This window comes from Meleagris gallopavo, chromosome 12 (genome assembly GCF_000146605.3).
Source record: "Meleagris gallopavo isolate NT-WF06-2002-E0010 breed Aviagen turkey brand Nicholas breeding stock chromosome 12, Turkey_5.1, whole genome shotgun sequence".
Lineage (NCBI taxonomy): Eukaryota > Metazoa > Chordata > Aves > Galliformes > Phasianidae > Meleagris > Meleagris gallopavo.
Window position 1 is genome coordinate 16355594 of NC_015022.2, and position 11509 is coordinate 16367102.

The 11509-nt window shown below is 41.2% G+C and overlaps 1 protein-coding gene across 1 annotated transcript in view; it reads right to left on the minus strand.

Annotated features, from left to right (window-relative positions):
* Window positions 1-4093: 4093 nt before the first annotated feature.
* The window catches only part of ADAMTS17 (ADAM metallopeptidase with thrombospondin type 1 motif 17), a 167213-nt gene continuing 159797 nt past the window's right edge, over window positions 4094-11509 (minus strand). The window contains exon 23 of the mRNA XM_010717544.3: window positions 4094-8584. Coding sequence (XP_010715846.1) covers window positions 8433-8584 — 152 coding nt within the window. The 3' untranslated portion in view covers window positions 4094-8432. The remainder of the gene's footprint in view (window positions 8585-11509) is intronic.

The following is an 11509-nucleotide window of genomic DNA, read 5'->3' on the forward strand; positions in this document are numbered from 1 at the left end:
GGTTTGTTTTTTTTTTTTTTGCTTGCATAGTGAATGATACTTCTGTTTTAGATCCATTCTACAGGGAGACTGGAAAACAAACAAATGTGCTTTTTCCATATGCATAGGCAGCACTTTGTCTAGAGAGATACATAAGAAACATCAAATCTCATAGGATCTGCCCAAGAGCCTACCTCCCAAAAACTGAAGCTCTCACAGTAAGGGACATATGCACACAGCTGATTCTGCTCTGAGTTTGTACAGCCGATGGAAAGGCTTGATAAACATTGCTGTTGCCTTGCATACAAATAAGCTAAGCCATAAAGACAGACAGGGAAAAGGCACTGCTTGCAAAGGTATGGTGCACACAGCTATTGCAAAATTGTCCATACTTAACAGTCAGCAACAGGCAATACTGTTGCTAATGGCACTGTAGAGACAATGGCACATAAATACCTGGAAGCCACAGAAAGCTGTTTTCCATCTTGCTAATACAATCATGTGTGTTTTTCTTCTTCCCTTTTAAATTATTTCTTCAGCAAAACATGATTGGGAAAAGGAAACAACTTCTTCACTCCTGGGAAATGCAACTGATGGCAGTATTTCTCTAGCTGTGTCAGCGTCTCGTCCTCAAGATGTGGTAAGCATGTTATGAAATGAACTGTGGAAGCTGTGAGGAAGGGTGACTGCAGCCTTGGAGACCTGCTGATGCCTGAGGAGTTCAGCAGGACCCCTCCTCCTCGACACAAACCTGTGCATTAAGCAGAGGTGACAGCGCTGAAGATAACATTGTGCCAATAGCACAGAAGTTGAACTACATCAATAAGAAAACTAAGAGGTTATTAGGCAACAAGAGCAGAGGAGGTTCAATTTACAGTGACTTCCTAAGGAATTAGACCATGATTCTGGACAGGATTTTTATTTTAGACAACACTTCATTTTTTTAAAGGACTAGTGCAACTTAGATGTGGATTTCATACCTTTTCCTTAATGAAAGCAGCACCGAGGGAAGCACGCTCAGAAGTACTGACGTGTCCTGGCAGGGGCTCAGACTGCTGCAACTCGCCTTGCTGACAGGCCAAGCTTGACTCTCATCCCACGACAACCAGGGGTTACAGTCCCAGCAACTTCCACCACAAGCAGCTCTGGCTCTCAGCCGCCAAAGTGATAAAAGACTTCTTGTGTGATCATCTCAGGAGGCAAGTTTGATGCCAAACAAAGCTGCAGTCTGGTTGGGTCTTTCTGCCATCAGAGACAAAATCAAGGGGAAAAATGCAGAGCTGGGAAATAAATGGAAGCTGCTAAGTGTTCAAATAATGTCTTTTCCAAGAAAATGAAAAAGACAAATAAGAAAATCCCCAACACAAGAATGGCTTGTCTTGCTTTGCTAGCCAGACCCAGGTAGCGCTCAACTTTGTGTTCCATTAGAGGACACCTCCTTTTCAAATTCTGAACTTTCACTGCCTGTCATCGCAATGGCTGCAAAATGATGCTGTATGCAACAACTCTACAGAAAACTGTCCACAGTCTTTTGATAGCTAATGCTTTTTGGGAGCAGAAGCAGACATACAGACTGGCACACTACCAGCATTCTCCTGCTGAACGAATCAGCATTTCCCTCTCTCTGCCAGCCTGTGTTTTGAGCAGTAGCCAAGCTTGGATTTGGACCCTGCAATTCAATTGCTTTATGGGGCATCTCAGAATTTATGTGGATTTTATCCTTTGCTACTTTCAATGACAAAAAATGTATCTGAGGATAGAAACCAATGGGAGATATCCCTTTCCACTCCCTGCTAGCATGGGAATCACAACATAGGCTCATTCAAAAGAAGCAGACATTCATCTCCATACCTTTTCAGATTGCTGCTGCAAATAATGCCAAGTAGCTGCTTTGGAAATCTACCTTTTCCCCATGTCCACCTGCAGTCTGTAAGGTCTTCAGAGGAGGACCATTTCTTTGCATATGGCCTTCATCATCCATGTCTGGTTGCAGCATGCAAATGCCACTGCACAAAAACACTAAAACATTATAAAAGATCTCAGAAACAAACACCAGCCAGAAAGTAACTCTGAGGGTAGACACAAGGTTACTGCAGGAGTAAAATTAGAAGAATATTTTCTTCCGAGGCTGAGGGAGATTAAATGCAATTGTGCTGAGGAGGAAGGCTATTTTGCATATGCAGCAAAAGTGGCAAAGTTTCTGAAAGGTGCAAAGCATTGGGACACAAAGCAGCTGTAAGCATGCAGCAAGGACAAGGACATGAGATGTGTCTGCGGGGAGCAGAGGGAAAAGAACAAGGCAGACATCTCTGGAGTTACACTGAGACTGCCATAAGCCCAAGGCTCAGGAGAAGCTGGAGATGCCAACGATGCAAGGACTCACCTGGAGTCTGAGTTGTGCCAGGAGCAGGCCCCACACACTGACATCCTGTGGGATCTGCCACCATCAGCGTGTGGAGTCGCTCCCTGCTGAGACTGAGAAGGAAGCCAAGGCTTGTGGCATGACCCAGATGAGTCACTTTGGAGGCTCCAGATCCACCCAGGGCCGCAGAAGGATGAAAGGACTAAACACCAAAATAGCCGCCTTCATAGCCAAGCAAGAGGAACTGAGGGAAATCACATCTTTCAAGAAGGCCCAGCTGCTTCCTCCTTGCCCTATGGCTGAGGTGGTTACTTACCCTGGGTCATGTGGGCCTCGCCAGTGTCTCAGCTGTAGTAATGCACAGGGCACACAGATGCAGCCCCAGACATCAGCTGCAGGACTCTGCTAATTGGGAAATTCTGTCTGAGTGTCTGGCCACCATTTGGCAGAATGGCAGCTCTGACAAAATAAGCAGCGTGGTACAGTGCAGCCTCCGGGCATTCATCATGGGGTCTGTCACATGAAAGGGTCTTGAAAAGAGAGAACCATGAGAGATGCACGGAGGTCATCTTTGGAGACACCCAGCCACCTTCTGGGGCAGCTGCTGCTACAGGAGAGGTTGTGAGCCCTCTCTGCTTAGACATTCTTGTCTAAACTCCCTTTTAAAAACAGACAGTTCTCAAGAACTCCAAAGCGAAGATTCTTTGGTCTTGTTTGTCCAAGGCACATTTCTTTCCAGGCAGACAGTCCCATTTGTAAAGAGAGTGGGGAAAAACCAGAGATGTGATAGAAGGACAAACAAAAATCCACTTAGAAAGGAGAACAGTTTTTTGTGCATTAGTAGCACTTGAAGAACTCTTGTCTTCATACTGACCTGCTTTCCAATTGAAAAAAACAGAAGGCTGCTGAAGGGCAGGTTGTACGGAGAAGTATTGTCAAGTGTGTCCAGCACAGGTCTAAGTACTCGAAGAAGTAATGCAGTTGAGGAGCATCTCCCACATCCTGCCTGTTTCTGGGCGCACTACTTTCACACAGCAAGACGACCAACCAGTGATAGTAGTAACTTGTAGTAACTTGTCTGCAAGCAGGCTACCAGGGCTTCTTTTGTTGCACCATCAGAAAAGTGTGAGTGCACTGAACTGGCATCTGGTGCAATTCTTTTCTGCCTATATATCCTCAGCATGCTGGTGTTTGTGATGACGTTCTTCAAAGAGGAAACGCGTTTCCCAATAGACCATGTAGAGTGGAAGAAAGCACAAAGTAGCAAACAGCTTTCACTCTACCAGCAGAACAAGGTCCTCCAATTAGTAATGCTCTGGGTGATGCATGATGCTGGGGGAAGTGGTCCGTTATTAAGCTTTTTAGAAAGAAATTTCCTTCCAGAGAAAGCAGGGTCCAGGCCAGCTTGCTGTGAGGGATCAAGAGACAGCTAAGGCTGTACACCAGGAATTGGAAGAGAGTGAGGGAAGCAGACGGAGCTGGTGGAAGCAAAAGTGAGTTCCAAGCAGCTGAGAAGAGATTATACTTTCCTCATGGTACTTCCATGCCAGAGCACTGGAGCCATCTAACCCCACCTGCCTTTAATGAACTTGGCTGAGGTGCCTTAAATAAAAAGACAACTGAGATCACAGGGAAGGACAATGGCTTCAAACCATCTGGTTTCCTGGTTGAAAGATGGGGATTAGGAATAAAGGAAAAATAGCAAAGTGCTACATGCAAAATAGGCAGACTAAGTACATAAGCCTACCAGATTTATAGAAGACATATTGGCACATACCAGGAAAATTTCAAGCCAAATGTATGACAGCATTCCTTACACCCCTCCCAGCCACTGCCATATCCGAGCTTAATGTAATGCCTTTGGCTTCCAAAGGCTTATAGCTATGTTTTATTGTTTAAACAGGTCAACAATTGCAATCATATGTTGACTCCAGGCAATACACAAACACAATGATGTGTTAATATACAGCAACACTTGGATGAAATTTCTACAATTTTGATGCTGTTAAGAGTCATATGTAACGGCAGCTGGACTGGTATCTCAGGCTACCTCTGAAACTAGGAGTCTACAGGTGCTATGCCAGTACCAAGAAGCCAGCATGAGATCAGAAAATGAACTCTATTTTTTAAAGTAGATATAAGCTCAATTTCAGGAAATCATTTTGGGACGAGGACTCTCACACCAGCCGTAGAAGATATGGCTTGCTTTTAGGACTGCTTTAGAAAGGTGCTGCTCCCATCTCCAACAGTGTCCTTTTAACAAGAACTGAAATGGGATATGGATGACGGCATCTTTGTAAGACAGGATAGGAAGGGATCCTACATTCCTGTGTGCAGCCATTCATAAAAAGACATTCACCAGGCTGAAGGGGAAGTTAAATAGTACAAAGATACTGGCTAGTGCCTACAACAAACACATCCAAAACACTTAGCACTGAAGTAATTCTGTTTATTTCACACCAGGGCAGTATGCAGCTAGGTTATGTAGATATCTTTCGAAAGGATGACCTAGTTTAGCTCCAACATAAACTTCCATATGCTCAGCAACCTTTATGATTGGGTTGCACCTGCAGAGCAGCTACCATTAAACATACAGCTAGCTGCCACTTCACCTCAGCTCCAACATACATTGAAAGCAACCTTTCCCAAAAGCACTTGCAAAATGTCCCCAGACATATGCTTTAGCTTCCTGGCAGCCTGCTCAGTCATACACAGTGATTTCCCAAACAAAACCTAGGTTATTGTTTCCAAACAGGCATGTTCTACTGTTGTCCCTAAGGAGAGACCCTGCTAGACAGTAATCAGGTATTCACACTCCCTGTGCTTTATTCTGCAACCCAGCTGGGACAAGACCCATCATTCCTTGATTTGTTAGCACACCAGGAATTCTGAGATGCCAGATTTCTTACTGACAAAAAACTTTTTATACTTACCACAGCTATCACATAGTTGGCCTAGACTTAACCAAATCCCAGTCTCAGTCCAGTACTAGACAGATTCATTAGGTACTACTTACAGCTTCACTCCTTGCTCTGAATTTTCATGCTAGCTGCTCGATTTGCATTGCATTTTTTCAAGTTCAGAAACCTTCTTAAAGTTGTTATGGAAAAAATAAATTTATTATTCAACATACTCAATTTTTTTTTCAAAATGGAATGATCCTCTTTTCTATTTCTTTTTCTTTTTTTAGTTTTCATTTACAACTTGTTCCATTCAGTTTGACTGTTTTTATCTTTTCTATTTATAACCAGCACCAAAAAGAAAATTACCATGGATACAGTACATATGCAAATTAACTAATGGAAAAATATATACATTTCACTTTGTAATGAAAAACTTACATGGTATTATTGCCATGGAGGATATATCCCTGTATTATAATAAAATATCAAGCAATAATCGACTGCTAAGATTCTTTTCCACCAACAAAATTAGCACCATACATGAGATAGTGAGAATCTACACTCAGTAACACCACTGTGCAACTAGAAATGTACAGTACTTTAGTAACAGTACAGAGTATTGTTTACAATATGGAAATACCACCACTGTAATCTAAAGAGTGTCAATCTTTTAAGAACAACTAAAAAAAAAAGTATTGCCATAGATACACCAAAACAAACAGCTTTTCTTTCACCAGTATGGAGTAACTGAGGGCAGAGCATAGCTGTAAATTCATAGTAAAGCTCCTATAAAATGATAAAAAACAGAAGTGCAAGAGTATTGAACAGAATTAAACTCTTCTTATATTTTTTTTCTGGCTATTATAACACGGGAGGGTTGTCACCAGATGAAGTTAGAGAATGTAATACAATGGAGCTGTGTTGTACTATCAGTTTTTAATTAATGTTGGTTTCTGGTCATTTTTAAAAAAGCTTGATGCATGCTACTTTGTGGACTGAGAGAGCAAGTGAGGTGGTTTTCAGTGCTCAGACATTCAGAAAAATTCCTTCTAAATTCATGTTTCCTTAGGCAGGACCCAGAACTTGGACCCACAACATTTTTCATTGATTGCTTACTAAGTATTTACACAACCTCTGCATCTGGGATACAGGGTGGGAATAACAGAAGAGAGAGGTTGGATTCTGACTATCAGGTGCCAAAAGAACATCCAGTATAACAAAAACCGAGTTAGAATCATTTCCCTGGTAGCGAAAATCATCTGGGACACAGAAAAGCAGATCTGTTTGTGACAGGCACTTGAGAATAAATGGTGTGCAAACATGGCTTCGTGCATACAGGCCAGCCCTTGTGTGCACACACTTGTTTGCACTAAATAAGCACAGATACAAATGTGAAGCCCGCACAGTATTAGTCTGTCAATGAATTTATATCTCCCTGTGCTTGAAAAACTCAGCTGTTGATAAAATGCTGATGAAAACTGGAATAAGGAAGAAAAAAGTTGCTTTAAAGATATGTTAGTTACTAAGAATCTTTATTCCTCCTTGCATTGAAAGGAAGACAACAGCAACAAAGACAGCTTGAGGACAGGTGGGAGCTGCAAGCCATAGTGGGCTCAGGGTTAAAGGTGGGCTTACTTCTGCACTCATCCACAAGGAGTAAAACAGTAACACAGTTCTAGAGCGAGTACAAAGCTGCAATTCATCCAAAAGGCTCTGTTCATATTATGAAGAATGAGCTGTAACTTAACCACTGCACAACTGGCCTTGGAGCCTGGCAAGGGAAATGATACATGTTGGAGCAAGATACGATAGAGAGACATTGGTCTGCAGGACTAACGGTGGGGACAAACTCTGCCCTGGGTAGAGCTCCCATTTCAAGTCTCACATATCAGAGAGGAGTTTGGTTTAAAGTGCAGACGCATGGAAGAGGATATCATATATACAGCACTTTCTAAGTGCTCTGATAGCACCAATCTGATAGCACCAAACCTGATAGCACCACAAAAGAAAACGTGACAATACAGTGAGCAAAATCCTAACCTTTACTGAAGGCAACAGAAGCCCTTGGCCTTAGGGCTTCAGCACACTCAGGGTTTCATCTTGAATGCCTTGTACCACTCATAGCACTTTGATACAAAAGGCTATATAACCTTCAGATGTATACAAGAGCCAAAAGACAAGAAACACCTGTTCTGCTCTCTAGTCCATCCTTCATACAAAGGTTGTTCCAAGGGTGTTTCTGTATTAATCCTATCCAGTTTCATGGTACTCTCCTTATCTGAATGCCTCCTAAAAGCTTGAAAGAGATTAAATCAAGCAATCCTCCAGTGAGCTCTACTGGATCCAATGTTTTCTGGCTTTTCCCACCTCGTTGTAAATGGTTTTTGCGTAAACATAACTATCTACTGCTGTTAATAAGCTTCTATTTCATTAAGCTCAGAGAAAAATTAGTCTTCATAAAAGAAACTATATTATTTTGGGGAAAAGAGAGAGAGGATTGTTTTTTAAAATTAGAAAGAAGAGCAGTCACTATTAGTTGCTCTCAAAAAATATGACTCAGAATGCTGGATGTAATTGTAATGAACTTACTGTGGGAGTTTCAGAGATGTCCATCCTCTGCTATCAGTTTTCACAAGCTTTTACAGTAAATCCCCTCTTTTAAATTAAGCCTTTCATTTACGTGTGTCCCTTCAAGCCCACTCGACAGTGGGATAACTGTTCAGAATGAAAAACATTAGATGAAAGCCAAGATTAAAAGATTAAATAATGTCTCTACCTTTGCTTAACTATTTTGCCAGAGGCCTTCCTCCATGGAGGCACCTATAACCTTAGTCAATGTAATCACTTTGCAACTCTTGTCCTTTAATGGTATTAAGCCATCCAGTGGCTGATGATTTAATATATTAAAGTAAAAAGCATTAATGAAAAAGGTAAAGATGTCAAAACATGATAAAATGATTGGCTCCTTGAGATGACTCTTTTCTATTTTTTTGTTTTGCTTTTTTGTTTGTTTATGGTGGATGATTGGATTACTTTGGTATCCAGTCTGTAGTTAGTTTTCAAGTCTCAATAGGTATGCTTTGGAATCCACCACACTGTAGCAACTCATGAAGTTCCAGTACTCAGACCTACTAGTCCGTGACTTACATACAAATAGCTGTAATACCCTAAGAAGTAGCACAGGTTCATTAACTCTTCTGTTGCATCTTGTTTGCATAAAAGTCTCTGCAAGTCTGGCAACAGCGCTGATACCACCGCATGTCCTGGCACAGGTTCTTCTCCCGGATCACCCTGCAGTACACTGTCCACTGGTCGCCTGTGCACTTGTACGTGAGAGCAGCTTTGGACAAGAAAAGAAAGAAGAAACTAGCAGATTAGCTAGAGAACAGCATTGCTGGTGTGATCAAAATCACTGAAAGGGCCAACCTCACTGTCAGCACTGGAGGCGGGATGATGTTCTATCTACTGAGATATCAGACAATGGATAGAGAGCTCTTGGAACTGCTTATTGCTAGTGTGCAGTTGGCTGTGACTGTGCAAGCACAGAGCTACTGATATTGTACCTACTTTGTGTCAGTGACAAGTAAGTTTAGATGAATGAAATACCTAAAGCATCAGCTTAGAGTTAAATACACGAGTACTGCACAGCAGCAAATGGAAAGCTGTATGCTTTCAGGGACAGTGCTTTGCTAAGGTGTGCTGTTAGGAGTGGTCATCATCCTCTCAGTGGAAAATGTTTTTTACAGAGAAGCAAAAGCAAAACTCAATTTGATGGATATAAAGCTAAATTAACAGGAAGCAAAAATAACACTTCTTAGTTGAACAACTGCTGCTGGGAGGCAGAAACCCCATAAGATTGACAAAATGTTTTTGCAGGGTGGAAAGCAGAATGAAGATACTGGTGCTTAATCTGTTGCCAATATCATTAAAGTGTCACTAGTGATTTTATGAAAAAGGAACAAAACTATATGTGACAAAAATGCATGACTATAGCAAATGCTTTTTATGCTACTACAGATATATGAACTGAATGTAGCAGTCTTATGAATGCAGTGATAACTGGAAAATCTAAATAATTATTCCTCCTACTGAGGTTGGGGAAAAAAGGACTATTTGGAGAACATCAAAAGGTGATTTACCCTGTATTTAGCATTGAGTCTCAGTGTCAAGCACCAGAAAACCACAGCAGAGAACTGGTGGGAATGCCTATCGCCAAAGCTGCATTTAGTTGGAGAAGTAAAGGTCTGATAAAATCTGATGCATTGAAATTGCACTGAGAAAAAAGAAGCATTAAATCTTTTTCTTATTATTTTTTTTTAATTTGAGGGAAAAAATAGTGACCATCTTAAATGCAAGGAGGGTAGAGTTATTTTTGTGCCTGCCAGAAGTGAAGGGGCTCGTTGACGAGATAAGATCTGATGCACTCTCTTCTAGCTATGGTTCCAAGCAGCTACAGTTTACAAAAACATGACGTAGCTGGGTAAATCATACCCTGCAGGAATATCGGAGCCACATCATAAGAATCTGAGATGGTAGGCTTTATGTAATAGAAAGGCACTGAGCCACAGATAAAATAGGACTCTAGTTTTTTAGTGGTCCAAGATCTCTTATGGGTTGTGAAGACAGGAAGCACAAATTGGAAGAAACACAGTTCAGGTACCTGGGGGACAAAATAAATCACCTCTAAATGTGTCTTCACTGAGGGACACTGAACACAGGTATGAAAGTCAGGCAAGGTGAACTCCAATCTTAGCTACTACTAGAAACATTACAGAGGATGAGAAACATTGTAGAGTGAGGACAAGACAGCACAGGTTTTATACGTGACTGGATTTTTTCCTGTATATTTTTTGTGAGGTTGCAGAAAACAGAAAATTTTGTTTAAAATAATCCAATGAGAATCTGTATATATGTAGGAAGAGCAAAACATTCAATGATATATCTTTCTGCTAATATCAAATATCATTGTTTCTGGCCTGGTGATTCCAAGCCTGGTTTAGAAATAAAGCATCCCAAATTACTTGCAGATTACTTTCAGCAGGGACTTGAGCCTTCTCGGTCTTCTAAACACAAGAGCTTTTTATTGCTTTGTCCTAAGACGTGAATTAGAAAGGATTTATTTTCTCATCAGTGTATCAAAAGCTTATTTCTCAAATGAAATGTTTTCCCTCCACTATGCTCTTAGTGCTAAAATATTTGGGAAACGCTCTCAGATGTTCTTAAACAAAAGAGGTTAAAAGCTCCTCAGTATGTCTGTATTTGCAAGACTAAAATTTCCCATACTCTTTTAAATAGCTACTAAATTTTTGGGAAACAACTTTCAGTTCAGAAGCCTCATGTCCAGTCCTAGTTTAAATGTTATTTAACTCTGGAAAGCATGATTAGAAATGGTTCTCTACTACTTAGCAGCTCTGCATTTTCACGGGTGTTAAAAGAGACTCCTTAGCCTATGAGAGGTGGTAGGGTGGAAGCTGTTCTTCCTAAAAGCAATGGGAGATATCAATTAGCCTGCGTCAGCAACTGATGGCTTAGTGCAGCTTTGTCTTACTGATGATTACGTGTGAAATGTAAAGGAATCAGCTTGGTTCTTCGAGCTTTGGCTGAAGACAAAAGCTGAAGTTTGAAGAAAAAAAAATTATTCCCTTGTAAAATAAGCAAATATGACATGGAAAACTACGGATTCCTACAATTTTGTATTAACATAAGCATTCTTAACTAGATCCTTCTCTTAAACACTGTGTTTTGGAAAACAAATGGCTTACCACAGTAGTCAGCTTGGCCAGGTACAGTGAATGCAGGGAGGGTCAGAAGGACAGTGGCAGAAAATCAAGTTTTCACAGAAGGGATCTGGATGCTTTCTTGCCTCCCAGGGCAAATTAATTCATCAAACCACATTCTTGTGGCAACAAATGAAAAGGAAAAAAATAAACTAAAGCCAGTCATGCTCTACTTGTCAAGGTCATGCATTTTCCTTGGGGCACGAACGAATAAAATACCATACTTTACACACACCACAGTTAAAGCGCAGTGAGATGTTTGTTTGTGACTAAGAAAGATAAATCTGTCAGCTCCCTCTGTGATCCATCAATCAATCATCCACCACTATTCCTATTGGTCCCACAGGCCTAGCCACTGCTTGGTGTTCCACCTTAGGGGCAGTCTGAGGCTAGAACTGATGGGTAAGGAAGGACCTAACCACTCCAGATATTTAGTCTGACTGATTGTCTCTCTCCTAATTTCTGGAAGCCCCACTTTTTTTTTTTCT